This window comes from Colobus angolensis, unplaced genomic scaffold (genome assembly GCF_000951035.1).
Source record: "Colobus angolensis palliatus isolate OR3802 unplaced genomic scaffold, Cang.pa_1.0 Scaffold518, whole genome shotgun sequence".
Lineage (NCBI taxonomy): Eukaryota > Metazoa > Chordata > Mammalia > Primates > Cercopithecidae > Colobus > Colobus angolensis.
In genome coordinates this window covers 1,699,779-1,716,915 of record NW_012118688.1, presented here as the reverse complement: position 1 = coordinate 1,716,915, position 17,137 = coordinate 1,699,779, and the positions used below count along the sequence as shown (strand labels likewise).

Here is a 17,137-nt window from a genome sequence, read left to right as displayed (position 1 = left end):
AAAAATCTCCAGGCTAGACAGTTCCACTAAAGAATTCTACCATTTAAATAATTGCTATCAATATTAAATAAGTTCTTCTAGAATACAGAAGAGGGAGCATTTCCAAATTCATTTTATGAGGCTGGCACTATCCTGATAGCAAAATCATACAATGACAATAAAAAAAAGCAAACCAATCAATCAATCAAACAAACTATAAACCAATATCACTAATAAACTTGGACACAATAATCCCTAATAAAACATGAGCAAATCAAAATCCAGAATATATAAAAAGAATTGATACACGATGAGCCACACTCTGACACCCAGGCTGAAGTGCATTGGCATGATTTCAGCTCACTGCAACCTCCACCTCCCAGGCTCAGGTGATTCTTGTGCCTCAGCCTTCCAAGTAGCTAAGATTACAAGTGTGCACCGCCACACCCAGCTAATTTTTGTATTTCTAGTAGAGACGAGGTTTCTCCATGTTGGCCAGGCTGGTCTCGAACTCCTGGCCTCAAGTGATCCGCCTGCCTCAGCCTCCCGAAGTGCTGGGATTACAAGGGTGAGCCACCGAGCCCAGTTTCACCACTCTCACACAACATAATACTGTAAGTTCTAGCCATGGAAATAAAGCAAGAAAAAAAGGTAAAAAGCATATACTTTGGAATGGGAAAAAACACACAAATGAACTATCCCTGTCTGCAGATGACACAATTATCTACATATAAGATGGCAAAGAATCTAGAAAACATACAAAAACCTCCTAAAAAGGGAGTTCAGCAAGGTAAGAGGATACAGTGTCAACAAACAAAAATCAATCACTTCTCTGTATATAGCAACAAGGAATATTCAGTAACCAAAATTAAAAACACAATATTATTTGCAATCACTCCAAAGAAAATGAAATAGTTATATAGTTAACAACACATGTAGAGAATCTCTGTGCTGAAAATTATAAAATACTGATAAAAGAAATCAAAGAAGACCCAAATAAATGGAAAGACACAGCACATTCATATTTGGGGAGACTTACCATAGTAAAGATGTCAATTTCCCTCAAATTGATCTATAAGCTAAGCTCAATTATTCTCAAAATCCCAGCAATATTTTTTTTTCAGGCTCAGAAAGATTATTCTAAAACTTACATGGAAAGGTAGAGATATTTTGATAACTAAACTAATGGTGACAAAGAATAATAACACGTGAAGAATTACTGTACATGATATTAAGAATTACTATATAGCAAAGGTAATCAAGGTAGCATGATGTTGGCAAACGTATGGATACACAGATGAATGGAAAAATGCAGAACACAGAAATAGACCAATGCAGATTATGCTGAAGTGATTTTTATCAAGGGCATACAATTCAATGAAGGAAAATAGCTTTTTCAACAAATTTGGTCGGAGCAATTGAACATCTATAGGCAATAATTAGAACCTCAATGTAAACCACACTTTATACAAAAATTAATTCAAAATATATCATAGACTTAAATGTAAAACTTTAAAAGTTAAAAATAGGAGAAAATCTTCAACCATTATGATCAAGGGTTAGGCAAAGAGTTCTTAGACTTAACACTAAAAAGCAGTACTAATTTAAGGAAAATTGATAAATTGGACATCATTGAGCATCATTTAAAAAAATGCTTTTGTTCTACAAAATACCCTGTTAAAAGGATGAAAAGTCAAACCTCAAACTGGGAGAGCATATTTGCAAGCTACATAACCATCAAAAGGCTTGTATCCAGAATATACAAAGAAATTGCAAAACTCAATAATAAAGAGCAGTGTAATCAGAAAATGAGAAAAACACATTAACAGAGATTTCACTAGAGAGGGTACTCAGATGGCAAAGAAGCACCTGAAAATATGTTGTCAACATCATTAGTCATCAGGGAAATGCAAATTAAAACTATGGAGAGATTCCATTAAATATCTATCAGAATAGCTAAAATTTTTAAATAGTGATGAAAGCAAAAAATACTGGCAAATATATCATCCAAGTGGATTACTCATGTATCACTATTTGAAATGTAAAATGGTATAGGCGCTCTGAAAAGCAATTTGGGATTTTCTGTTAAACAAAATACGTAATTACCATGTGACCCTACAATTACACTCATGAGCATTTATCCCAGAAAAAATAAAAACTTATGCTCACACAAAACTTGTACAAGAATATTAAAACAGCTTATTTGTGATAGCTAAAAACTGGAATCTGTCCGTTTGTTCTTCAACAGGTCAACTGTTAAACAAATATATATATATCATAGAATACTACTCAGCAATAAAAAGGAACAAAATATTGATACATTCAACAACTTGGCTGAATCTCCTGCAAGATTTTGCTGCAAGAAATGTTGCTGCAAGAAAAAAACAGAAGGCTACATAGTATGTGATTCAATTTATGTAATATATTTGAGATGACAAAAATTTTAGACAACAGATTAGCAGTATCCACAGTTTAGGGATTGTGGGTGTGAGGCAGAAGGGAAGTAGATACAGTTGTAATAAAGCAACAGGAGGGATTTCCTTGTGGTATTGGAACTGTTCACTATCTTGACTGTGGTGGTGGATACAAGAACCTACACAGGTGATAAAAAATGTATAGAAATTGATAACACACAAGCACACACACATATACACACACACACACACACCCCTTCCTTCAACCTTGTCCATCACACCAAAAGAGGGGCAGTGCTCTCCTTATATTGCAACCGTGGTGAGAAATAGACTTCTGATGAGAGAGGGCATCAGAAACAAGAAACAAAACTCTGGAAACAAGAAAAAAATCTGTTTTCGAGGACAGAAGCATCTTCAACCTATCTCTCCATACATACCACAAACAAGCAAATCTGAGTGCCACTCATAGATAAGTCAAAGTGCAGAATGCATCCAAAATGGCTCTACTTAAATTGCAAAACACAAGTTAAATATTTATACTGGGTTAATAGCTTGTTTTTTTCCTACCATGTGTCTACTGTTTGATTCCTATGCAAAATGGGATGATGTACTAAATCAGAACTTCTCAACAACACGAAGAAACAAAATAATTGAGGATCTAAATTTAGCTCATAGAAATGAAAAAGAAAGGGAATTTTTTTTTTTTTTAGACAGGGTCTCACTTTGTCACCCAGACTGGAGTGCAGTGGCATGATCTCAGCTCACTGTAGCCTCTACCTCTTGGGTTCAAGTGATCCTCTTGCTTCAGCCCTACAAGTAGCTGGGACTACAGGCAGGCACTACCACTCCCAGCTATTTTTTTTTTTTGTTTGTATTTTTTGTAGAGGTGGGGTTTCACCATGTTGCCCAGGCTGGTCTCCAACTCCTGAGCTCAAGCGATCCACCCACCTTGGCCTCCCAAAGTGCTAAGTACTAGGATTATAGGCATGAGCCACTGCACCCAGCTTGAATAAAAGGGAATTTTTTAAAAAGGTATATATCTAATACCATGTAATCAGCAGAAAATATTCCAAATTAATTCTGTAGGTGTTGAGAAAATAGAGGCAAAAGAAAACACCTATGGAAACCACATTTTGCTGGGGAAAAGGAGGATCACACATGTATGTATATAAATAAACACTGTAAATTTTAACACTAATTTTGATAGATAAATTTACAATGAACAGAAATATACTTTTTAATATTAAAAAACAACAAATGAATCATCATTCATCCTGGTCAAATAAATAATTTGTAACAACCAAGTCAGTCACTTAGCTCTTTTTTATACTCATATCCATCCACATTTTTCAACCAGTCTCAGAAGAACAGCATTTTGACTTTTTTGACACCAAACATTTGCCTAATTTAAAATTTAGTGACGTGAACCTGACAATACTTTAAAATTAACTTAAAATGTGAATACAAGTTTGCAAAAATCCAATTATTAATACATTCAATTGTCAAATGTTGTTATTTTAATAAAAATAACAGAGAATGAGGTTTCATTTCTTACGAACGTTACAATTTTCTAAAAATGTGTCCTTTAAGTTCAACTGTAAGGAAATTATGTCAGAAAAAATACAGAATATTACTTTGACCCTCATTTTTATTTAAAGAGTATTCAAAACGTCAGCATGAACTGTGAAGATTACATACCCAATTAGAGGAATTTCTGTTGTTTTATTTTCTATTGAAATAAGTAGTCGGTCAAAAATGTCTTCATCTTTATCAGGATGATATTCCACCATAGCTGTCATCTGAAGGCCAGAAGCAAGTTCTTTATCCAGACTGGTCAATATCAGTTTGAACTTCAGTGGGAGAAAGAGAATCAAATGATACATCTTAACTCCTTATAAAAAAAAATATCGTGGCCGGGCACAATGGTTCACGCCTGTAATCCCAGCACTTTGGGAGGTGGAAGCCAGTGGATCATGAGTTCAGGAGATCGAAACCATCCTGGCCAACATGGTGAAACCCCATCTCTACTAAAATACAAAAAATTATCCAGGTGTGGTGGTGCCCACCTGTAGTCCCAGCTACTCAGGAGGCTGAGGCAGGGGAATTGTTTGAACCCAGAAGATGGAGATTGCAGTGAGCCGAGATCGTACCATTGCATCCCAGCCTGGGTGACAGAGCAAGACTCCATCTCAAAAAATAAATAAATAAACAACGTGAGCAACTATAGTTAGGAGTGTTATATTATTATCAAAATACAGGCTCTATTCCTGCCCTAATGCCAAAGACTTTTTAATTTTATTTTTAATTGACAAATAATTGTATATATTCGTTGAGTACAATATGATGTATTAATACAGGTATACATTGTGGAATGAGCAAATCAGGCTAATTAACATATCCATCACGTCACTTATTTATTTGTACTGGGAACATTTAAAATCCATTCTTTTAGCAATTTTGAGATATACAATACATTATTATTAACTATAGTCACCTTGCTGTGCAATAGATCACCCGAACTAATTCTTCCTGTTTAACTGAAATTTTGTACCCTTTGACCAACAGTTTTCCTTTCTCTGCCCACCTCAACCCTCAGTCTTTGGTAACCACCATTCTACTCTCTCCTACGAGTCTGAATTTTTATATTTCACATATAAGTGAGAGCATGTGATATTTGTCTTATGTACCTAAAGGCAAAGACTTAATGCTCATGTTTATATCTATCTGATTCCAGATCTTTAAGATATGCTTTCAAGAGTACACAACTTGAATCTGACAATGCAGGTAGCTAAGAAACATATAAATGCCAATAGGCTACTTTAAAAATATACATATAGAACTAATATGGCCTCTATTCTAAGAAGCTTAAAATCTAAATACAGAAAAAAGGAAGAACAACCTAATAAAAATGTTGCTCAATCATATACATACATAATATATACCCACATGCACGTACATATGTGTTTGTGCATAAATATACACACATATATATAAGTATATATATACACATATATATAAAAGTATATATATATTTATATACACATATATGTGTGTGTGTGTATATATATATACTTTTTTTTTCTTTGAGACGGAGTCTCGCTCTGTCACCAGGCTGGAGTGCAGTGGTGCAATCTCGGCTCACTGCAACCTCCACCTCCCAGGTTCAAGCAATTTTCCTGCCTCAGTCTCCTGAGTAGCTGGGAGGTGCGCACCACCATGCCCAGCTAATTCTATATTTTTAATAGAGACGGGGTTTCACCATGTTGGCCAGGATGGTCTCAATCTCTTGACCTCGCGATCTACCCGCCTCAGCCTCCCAAAGTGCTGGGAATCACAAGCATGAGCCGTCGTGCCCGGCGCTCATATGTATATTGTATACGCTTTATTCATGGGAATTTGAGCTTCATAACTTGGAGGAAATATAAAAGAAGAATATAACGAAGAGGATAAAAACACTTTTGTTCTAGTAAGACATTTGCTTGATGCCAGGAAAAATATAAAGGGAGAAAAAAGAGAAATAATATCTGTTATGCATTTATAATGTGTCAAGCATTTTACATCTGTTATCTTATGGAAACACACTTCTACAGTCCTGTGAGGCTGATATTAAGGCTTTCAGTATATAGATGAGGGAACTGGATATGTAAAGTATAATTAATGTCTGAAGTCACTCAGGAAGTGAAGATTCAAAAACATATCTATCTGACTCTAAATCATAAGCACTTCCTCCCCTTCAACTAGAAAGAGTCCCTGTCCTGAATATATAATCTCTTTAAGGAAGCAGACTACAAACCCCTTGAAAATTAAATATAAGCCAGGGACTAGTTAAGCGCCATATGAGTGATACAGACATAAGTGTCATGAAAATCCATGAGAGGACATGATTATTGTGGGCTAGGAAGGAGTGTACTTGGCTTTGTCTTAGAGAATGGATATTAAAAGTGGAGAAGAAGCGAGGAAGGTGCTCAATATAGTTGTAAAAATACATAGGGTCAATACAGGTTCTTGAGTCTGGGTGAAAAACAAGCACTGCTGTATGTTAGAGGAATCATTTTCTGAATAATTATAATAGTGATGATGACAATGACCTCTCCACAGCACCTTGTTTTTACTTTTTCTTATCCCCCACCCCCACAAGATGCACTTTTCACTATTTATCTAATTCCCTTTATGAAGGATCAGGAGTGTATTTCATAGTCTTGCAACAAAGGAGAATTCACACTGATACTGGCTTCTAACTAGTAAGTATATCTGGATGTTCTCTTGTCAATGTCAAGACTTGTGGAATGAATTGTTTTCTATTATATCCTAGATATAAACCGAAATGAAACCAATTATAATATTTTTCTTGTTACTGCACAGAAAGCATCCATACAAGTGTCCCCTGAACATCCATAAAATAGTGTTTGTCCACATCCAAACATTACCACCAGCTTGAGTTTCAAAAGAAAGTATTTTCAGATACACATTTAATTGTTCAATAAATATGTGCTAAGGTAGTGAAATAACACAGCCTTTCCCTAATTTTACAGTATTTGGAGTAAGCAAGTACTTTTTGATTTAAAGAGGAGTCAATAGTCTCTTGAGATATACTTTTTAATAAAAATATTTAAATATAAAAATCATTAAAACCTGATTCCATCGATATGAAAGCCAAGGACAGGCCAAACTAATCTATGGTGTTAGAAATCAGAATAGTGGTCAGTTCCACAGGGTGATTACTCCAGGTACTGTAAGGAAGAAGCACTGGTGATCTTGGGTGGTGAACATATTCTATTATTTGATCCAGGTGGTAGCTAATGGAGATTATATATCTAGCTATCTGTCTACACACACATATATATTTATTTTTTTGTAAATTCATCAAACTTTACTTTTGAGATCTGTGCACTTTAGTGTAAGTAAATAATACATCGATTTTTTAACAGAGCAAAAATTAGAACATGGAAGTCCTTTTTCTCATTGCTCTTCTAATCATTAACATAGGTTTTTCTACAAATATACAAAGAAATATATGTAAATTTAATCTAAAAATATGGACATCTTTTTATTTCTGCACATATAAGTCAGGCTGTATTCAACACTATTTTTCATTAGGAATATCTCTTGAACTTTTCAGTTATTTACTGCTTATATTTCAAAAATTCTTATCACGTTTCCTATATCAAAAATTTCCTGAGAAAATGTGATCATACTGAACTAATCATCATCCATTCACACACATGATATAAAATAACACAGTGAGATACAGAGGAAATTCTGCCCACTTTTAAATTATAAGAAAGAAACACCCTCTCAGAACATTAACTATCTTGATGGTTAGATATGTACTAAAACCCCCTCATTAGTTTCTAAGTTCTATGAGGGCAGGGCTGTGTCCACTCTGTATTCCTCATGTCTATTGCCTGTTATAGAGTAGGTGCTTAACAAATGTCTGTTATAGAGTAGGTGCTTAACAAATGTTTGTTAAAATATGAAATAATGAACCTTTCCACTAATCCTACAGTTGCTGGAGTTATCAGGCACTTTATGATTCAAAGGACAGTTAATAGAAAATTTTGTTCTCATAATTCTTAAGGCAACAGCAAAATCATAAAACCAAGTTGCACAGATGTTGGGGAGTTAACAAGTTTCTAAACCCAGGTGGAAGAAAGTGGGGAGGCTCTAAGTCAGCTTTTCTCCACCCTGCCCTCCCCATCTCCTAATCCTTAACGAAACAGAAAACAAAGAGGGGGGAAAAAACACACACACACACACACACACACACACACACACAGAGAAACCTGTCACTGTTTCCCAGGAAGCCCAATCCTCCCTCCATCCCCGCAGGAGCCAGATGACTACTCCCTGGGGCAAAGAGAGACTCCGTGTGAGGAGGCGCTCTCACAAGGTCCTGCTCCCAGTACCCCTTAGTGTGTCACCTGTGGCTTGATGGGCTCCTTAAATCGGATTTTCTGGTTCCAGCGGCCAAGATTATGCACAGTAATCGGGAGGCGGTACACCCTCCCGGCCATCGTGTCCAGGAACTTCACCTCAGCCGGGATCACCCGCAGCTGCATGTCTTTCCCCGGGCTACCCACATCCCGGGGGACGAGGGAACCCCTTTGGATGCTCATGGCGAGGGAACCCCTTTGGATGCTTATGGTGAGGGAACCCCTTTGGGTGTTCACGGCGAGGGAACCCCTTTGGGTGTTCATGGTTGCCCTCTCAGTAGCCAGAAAACAGATGTGGATCTGCCCGGCCAAGGATTAGCGTCGACGACCGTCGCTAGGCAACCATCAGACGCCAAGCGCTAGTTTCAAGCCCTGCTCTCATTGGCGCCTCCCAACCTGCGCGAGCTGGTAACGCGAATAGAATAACCCTCAGGTCACAGGTGTCACCAGAGTAACTGAAAAACACTCTGTAGCAGCCCAAACGTCAGAGGCATCTCACTTTGCCATGGCCTGGCAAGGTATTAAAATCACAGAGGCTTAGTGGGCATTTTCCTGGACCTCTCTTAAGACCAAGTTTAAAGTACCATGCATTTCAAAGAAATCTGCCCACAGATGCACTGTAAACTGGCCTTATAATTCAATTAAAATTTAAATTTACAAAGAAAAAAAAAGATCAGTGAAAGTGATGTGCTCACGTGGTCTATTAAGGCAGCAAGATATAACAAAAAGGGAGAAATATAGGAGAAACAAAGTCAGTGTCTCCTAAATGTCCTGCTCAGTGGTCTCTACGTCAGCATTTCTGAATCAGAATGTTTCTTACAATAGCAAAATATTGGATTAATATGAATACCAATCAGTAGCGATGGATACAATAACTTACTGTTTATTTATGATGAATAATAATGTAGATCTGTGTTGATATAAGAGATATCCATTATACAGTATTAAATTTTAAAATTAAACGGTATGCATATTGTGACACCTGTATCTTTTTAAATGTACACACACACAATGTAAAAGCAATCTTTTGGGTCTTTTGTTAAAACGCAGATTCTGTTTCAGTATGTCTGAAGCAAGGTCTAAGTATCTGTATTTATGACAAGCAAGCCCCCAGGTGATTACAATGCTTCTGGTTCAGGGGCCACGCATTGAATATAGAGGCTTTAGGAACCTTGTTAACTATTCCAGGGTCTTCATTTGTGAAATGGTGTTACTCAGGAGATAGAGATCACACATCTTCGCTGCTAGATGAGGACTTTTCCAACAAACTCATATTCACATTGCCCAGTCCCTACTCTCTCCTCGTCCTTCTTCTATTATCTAAGAGTTTCAAAATATACCATGCGCTTTCATTTCCTCCTTGCTACTGCACATTATGTTCACTCTGAGAATGGCCTCTCCATCTGCCAGCCAAACAGTCAGTCATTCTTCAACAGTAAAACCTTTCCCACAACACTTTTACAAGGTTCTCACAGAACCAAGATGATAAAGATTTCTTGCTTCATTTTCTACAAGGATGCAGATATTAATAAGTAGTTCTAAATGCAAAGACAAGTAGTCACATTTCTTGGAACTGCTGTCAATAGTTGAAAAATAGCAGAAGTGGTGACTATTATTTGTAAATTCTTAGGAATTGATAGATGCAAATATCTTTCAAAATTCTATGTATCTTGGTTTAACAAGTGGGAGATGTGAATCACGGCTGGAATTTTTATACTAGTCGCTACTACCATATCACAATACAAATCCTGTCCATGTTCCTGAGCCCCTAAGCGGGACAAGTTTACAGCACTGAAATAACAATAGCTCATATAACTTGACTGAATCAAGACCATAGTTCATACAAAGCCCCTCAATCAATTTCTGAAAAAACTGAGAACTCCAAAGAAGCCTCAAAACTCCCTATTTTTTACTCTCAAGGAGAAAACCCAAGTCTGGACTTCTGTTTATAATCCAAAGATATAGCAATAAAAATCAAATGAAGAACAATTTTGTTTATGTGTTCTGCTGGTATTCTCATCAACAAAGGAGGAACGTCACTTAGGTCTACAAGTTCAACAAGGCTAAAGCTCAATCCATTGTCCTTAGTAACTATACATAAACCTTCTTGGCTTCTTATATATTCTTTTATCCACTCAAACTATTAATTTTAGATGAAATAGTCTAACATTTGCATCACATGTTTACCTCTAAACTCTCTTGTTCAGTTTCTATTTTCAAATAATGGCCATATAAAGACTTTCTAATTTTTTCTATTTTTAATTTTTGTGGGTATATAGTACGTGTATATATGTATGGGTTACATAAGATGGTTTGATACAGGCATGTAATGTGAAATAAGTACATCATGGAGAATGGGGTATCCATTACCTCAAGCGTTTAGCTTTTGTGTTACAAACAATTCAATTATATTCTTTTGGTTACTTTTAAATGTACAATTAAGTAATTATTGACTATAGTCAAGTCACCCTGTTATACTAGCAAAAAGCAGGTCTTACTCATTCTTTTAAATGATTTTTAATACACATTAAACATTCCCACCTCTCCCAATGCCCCCACTACCCTTCCCAGCCTCTGGAAATCATCCTTCTACTCTCTTTATGCATGAGTTCACTGTTTTGATTTTTAGATCCCACATATAAGTGAGAACATGCAATGTTTCTCTTTCTGTGTCTAGTTTATTTCAATTAACATAATGATCTCCAGTTCCATCCACATTGTTGCAAATGACAGGACCTCATTCCTTTTTTATGCCTGAATAGTTCTCCATTGTGTATGTGTACCCCATTTTCTTTACCCGTTTATCTGTTGATGGACACTTAGGTTGCTTCCAAGTCTTAGCTATGTAAACAGTGCTGCAGCAAACATGGGAGTGCAGATGCCTCTTTGATATACTGATTTTCTTTCTTTCGGGTATATACCCAGCAGTGGGATTGCTGGATCACATGGTAGGTCAGTTTTTAGTTTATTGAGGAATCTCCAAACTGTTCTTCATAGTGATTGCACTAATTTACATTCCCACCAACAGTGTATGAGGATTCCCTTCCAGCATTTATTATTGCCCGACTTTTGGATAAAAGCCATTTTATTTGTGGTGAGATGATATCTCATTATAGTTTTTATTTACATCTCTCTGATGATCAGTGATGTTGAACACCTTTTCATGTGACTGCCATTTATATGTCTCTTTGTGAGAAATGTCTATTCAAATTTTTGTTCATTTCATGATTTGATCCTTATTTTTTTTTCTTATAGAGTTGTTTGAGCTCCTTATACATTCTGGTTATTAATCCCTTGTTAGATGGGTAGTTTGCCAATATTTTCTCCCATTCTGTGTGTTGTCTCTTCACTTTGTGGATTATTTCCTTTGCTGTACATAAGCGTTTTTACTTGATGTGATCCTACTTGTCAATTTTTGCCTTGCTTGCCTGTACTTGTGGGGTACTACTAATAAATTTTTGCCCAGAACAGAACCCTGGAGAGTTTCCTCCATGCTTTCTTGTAGAGGTTTTATAGTTTGAAGTCTTAAATTTAAGTCTTTAACCCATTTTGATTTGATTTTTGTATATGATGAGGTATATGGGCTTGTTTTTTTCCAAAAGTGAGTTCACTGTAGGTATGTGGATTTGTTTCTGGGTTCTCTCTTCTGTTCCATTGGTCTATGTGTCTGTCTTTATGCCAGTATCATGCTGCTTTGGTTACTATAGCTCTGTAGTATAATCTGAAGTAAGATAATATGATTCATTCTGTTTTTCTTTTTGCTTAGGATAATTTTGGCTACTATGGTTCTTTTGTGGTTCCATATAAATTTTAGTATTGTTTTTTCAGTTTCTGTGAAGAATGTCATAGGTATATTGATAGGGATTACATTGAATCTGCAGATTGCTTTGGGTCTTATGGACATTTTAACAATATTGATTCTTCCAATCCATGAACATGGAATATTTGTCCACTTTTTGTGTGTCCCCTTCATTTTCTTCATTAGCATTTCATAATTTTAATTTTAGAGATCTTTCATTTCTTTGGTTAACCCCTAGATATTTAATTTTATTTGTGGCTATTACAAGTGGGATTATGTTTTAAATTTCTTTTTCAGATTGTTCACTGTTGGCATATAGAAATGCTACTGATTTTGTATGTTGATTTTGCATCCTGCAATTTTACTGAATTTGTTTATCAGTTCTAACAGGTTTTTTCCTGGAGTCTTCAGATTTTTTTCCAAATATAAGAACATATCATCTCAAACAGAGATAATTTGACTTCTTCTATTCCATTTCTTTCTCTTGTCTGATTGCTTTAGCTCGGATTTCCAGTATTATGTTGACTAACAGTTCAAGGCTTTTTACTGAAATATAAGGTGTTTTTAGCCAAATTTTCAACACTGTGATTATGTAATTACTTTAAAGTTGAACAAATAACACAAAATGATAAGAGATTTTGCATAATCATAATTAAAATATAAATAGTATTATATATGTTATTCATATAGACATATATTTATATATTTGAAAAAATATTCTGGGGGCTTCATGAAGAATAATGTTGATTATATACCATGGATTAAATATGCATGTGCATTTTTGTTCACATTTCCAAGACAGCATAGTTGGTAAGAACTTGTACGTAAAAGTCGAAGAAGGTGTTCTTACTGAAACAATGTATATATTATAAATAAGGTTAAACTTTATTTTATTATTATAGTGAATGATGAACAGTACTATTATAGAGCCATTGAAGTTAAGGAGAGACATCCTGAATGTTCAGTTCAGACTTCCATTCTACTCTGAATTAATTTAAGAAAAAATATAACTCTTATCTAATAATGTTGCCATGAGAACTAGAAATCAAAGGCTCTACTTCATACATAGCTAGAGGAAATTCGAATGAAGTGTAGAGTTTCTGGACACCAAGGCAGGGATAACAATGAGGAAGTATGCAAAATTATCCTTAGTAGAATGTTTGGATATTTACTTTTAGATGTGCTTAAAGGACTGAAAAAAAATGATTAAAAAGGTCAAATAATGTATTTTAAATGGAGTCTGCACGCAATCAAGAAAACTACTATAGTGGTTAGAGTAGTGACTGAGATGTTACTGAAATAGGATAAAAAGATTTCCTCTAGGCACATAGCCATAAAACGAAACAAAATAATGGCCTTTGAAGCAACTTGGATGGAGTTGTAGGCTGCTATTCTAAGTGAAGTAACTCAGGAATGGAAAATCAAATACCCTATGTTCTCACTTATAAATAAGAGCAAAGCTATGAAGATGCAAAGGCATAACAATGATATAATGGGCCAGGCGTGGTGGCTCACACCTGTAATCTCAGCACTTTGGGAAGCCAAAGCAGGTGGATCACCTGAGGTCAGGAGTTCGAGACTAGCCTGGCCAACATGGTGAAACCCCATCTCTACTAAAAATACAAAAATTAGCCAGCGTGATGATGCATGCCTGTAGTCCCAGCTACTTGGGAAGCTGAGGCAGGAGAATCTCTTGAACCCAGGAGACAGAGGTTGTAGTGAGCCAAGACTGTACCACCACACTCCAGCCTGGGCAACAGAGCAAGACCATGTCTCAAAAAAATAAATAAATAAATAATGTAATGAACTACGGAGGCTCAGGGAGAAGGGCAGAAGCAGGGTGAGGGATAAAATACTACACATTGGGGATAGTATACACTGCTTGAGTGACAGGGTCACCAAAATCTCAGAAATCACCACTAAAGAAGTTATTCAGATAGCCAAAACCACTTGTTCCCCCAAAATCATTGACATAAAATACAAAAGTATAGTAATCAATGTGTTTATGAAATAATTTGAAAGTGAGTAATGTACAATACAATTGACTAAGGTAGCATATGATTAAAAGTTCTTCCAGATAATAAAAAGCCATGCCAATAAGAATACAGTGATTAGACTAATGCCTGGATAGACTAGAATAGCATGAATTGGACAGCAGCAGGATGAATTAACAAAAATTATCCATTGTTTTTACAAAGGATATGAGATGAATGAGGAAAGGCTTCAATAGATCAGGGACAAAGGATACACATTTCTCTAATGTTAGTAACAAGTGTACCTTACTACAAACAGAAATCGTTTCAGAGACTGCTAACTGTGCTGCATTATCCGCTTTTCCTATTTTTTCATGGTAGAGTTTTTAGATGTGCCTATGACTGTACAGGTTCATTACATTTTCCAGGCTTTCTTGTTGCTAGATGTAGCCATGCAAACAAGGTTTGGTTGTGAGTCTAACTGACTTGTGCCACTTCTGAATTACAAAGTTAAAGTGGTGCCTTACAATGGTGGGAGATGCTTTCCCTACCCTCTTATCTTGCTTCTTAGGCTCGTTGTAAATATGGTAGTGGGCCACCTGATCTCTTTAAGGTAGACAGAGTGAAAAGATCAAAGGAGCCTGGGCCTTGACTAAATTGTATAGCAAAACTACCAACCCAGCTGGGACTATTATTTGAGAGAGAGTTGAAACTAAATCATATATAATGCACTATTAGTTTGAGTCCCTATAGAGCAGCTAAATCTAATGAACACAGACACCAACAGAGGACAGGAACTCTGAAGGGCATGTCCCCATGAAGTTGAACAGTTCTGATGATATCACCCTATTAGATTGAGTATCATAACTTTTGAAAAACCTTGTTTTAGCCATCCAAAGCTCCTGCCAACCTTTCCTACCTCTAGACTACTGTGGTGACCCTCGATTTTCCTCTCATATCCACTGGGGGCAAATACCTGATGGCAAGTAATATCTCTGGTTCCTGAGTAATTAGAGATTCCTGAGTGAAACAGGCCATTGAAAGTCAATCATCTGATGCAGTATCTCTCATCAGGAGAGGCCTCACTTGATAGTAACAAGAGTAATTTTTGCATTACTTTACTCTGCTACAGGGCCATTTTTCATACTACCTGAAAGGATGTTGGCACTTTTAGTCAATCTATCACAAGAAAGTTTTAACAGAGTTGGATAATAACATCCAGAGGAATCAAGAGAAAGACAAGCAATCTAAAATACCAGGACTTTCCAGTATGGAAATGTGAAGAATTAGGAAAGAATTTGACTGAATTATATAGTACTCACATGAATGAGCAAAATAGACACAAACTTTTTCGTGAAACTTTAAAACCGACAACACTCTGAAAATCTCACAATGGTAGTTTTACAGCAGAATTTCTCAACCTCAGAACTATTGATATTTTTTGACCAGATAATTATATTTTTAAGGTCCTATCCTATGCATTGTAGAATATTTAGCTACTTCCTTGGCCTTTACCCACTAAATGTCAGTAGCACATCCCTCTCCCTTCAATTATGACAACCCAAACTAACTCCAAACATTGCTACATGTACCTGTGGGGCACAGGGGAAGGGGGACTATTTTCTCCCTCCTTTTTATATCACTCATAGCATACTATTACATCATTACTTTATTGCTTATTTCATACAACAATACATCTTGGAAGTCATATCAGTACACCGAGTATCTTCATTTTTTACAATAGCATAATATTCCATTATGTGGATGTATATAATAGTTCATTGACCTGGTGAACTTCTGATTCACCTCGAGTTGTTTGCAATCTTTTAAAAACTACAAACATGGTAGTGATGACTGTTGTCGTGTATGTTTTTTCTCACATGTGTATCTATAGAATAATATAGAATTACTATAAGGAGAATTGATCAAAGTTCTGTGCACTTGTCAATAGATGGATATCAAGAAATGTCACTGTTAATAGAAACTAGAAAGTTGTTCTTCAGTGAGTTTATATTCATCATAGTCTAGCAAAAAATGCGAGCACATTTCTTCCCACACCTAAGCTGTTACAGTATGTATAGTAGGCGGGGTTTCTAAAATACCCCCTCCACTCATATATCCTGAACTAACTCACAAAACCTGTGGATATGAGTCATCACTACCACGATTATGTAAATTTATATGGCCTAACTGATCGTAAGATAAGGAGAGTATCCAGGTGAGCCTAATTTAACATAAGCACACTTTCTCAAGCTCAGGGGTGAGAAGTCAGAGACATTTTTAGCATGAGAAGAACTTAGTACACCATTACTAATTTGAATTTGAATATGCTAGTATAAATGAACTAAATCCTATCAACAACCTAAATGACCTGGGAATCAAGTTCTTCCCCTAGAGCCACCAGAAAGGAGTGTAGCTCTGCGGGCATCTTGATTTTGTTCCATTTGAATTTCTGAGCAGAGAATCCAGCCATGCAGTGCTCAGACTTCTGACCCCCAAAAAACGTGAGATAATAGTCTTAAGTTGTTAACTTTGTGGTAATTTATTACGGAGCAATACAAAACAAAAACTTTGTTTATGGATGTTTTTATTTTTTTGCAACTATCTTACATAAATTTCCATGCAGCTTAATTTGCATTTCTCTTATTATGATAGAAATGAACATCTTTTCATTTATGTAAAAGTCATTAGTATTTATTTTTTCCTATACTCTGTCTATTCATATATTTTTTCTTAGAATGTTGATCTATTTATTATCAATAGTGGAAGTGCTTTATATATTAAGGAAATTAATATTGTCTGCATAAATATATGTTTCTGTATATCTATTTTTTAAACTTTTCTAATTACTGTGTTAGTGAAATGTATCATTTTTTATGGCTTCAGGTGTTTAAAAAGCATTTTCATTTAGTCTTAGAAAAACTCTCCTTATGCCAAAATTAGATAATGAAGATCCAACGTTCTCCCGTGGTTCCTTCTGGTGCTTTTACTGTTTGTTTACTATTGTATCTGTTTGGGGTTTTTTTGGGGGCTTTCTCA

General features: G+C 35.9%; 1 protein-coding gene across 1 annotated transcript in view; it reads right to left on the bottom strand.

Annotated features, from left to right (window-relative positions):
- Window positions 1-8,556, bottom strand: part of CFAP47 (cilia and flagella associated protein 47) — a 455,808-nt gene extending 447,252 nt beyond the window's left edge. Inside the window, exons 1-2 of the mRNA XM_011960616.1 lie at window positions 8,315-8,556; window positions 4,092-4,243 (exon numbers count right to left, since the gene is read on the bottom strand). Coding sequence (XP_011816006.1) covers window positions 4,092-4,243; window positions 8,315-8,509 — 347 coding nt within the window. The 5' untranslated portion in view covers window positions 8,510-8,556. The remainder of the gene's footprint in view (window positions 1-4,091; window positions 4,244-8,314) is intronic.
- Between the last annotated feature and the right edge of the window lie 8,581 nt (window positions 8,557-17,137).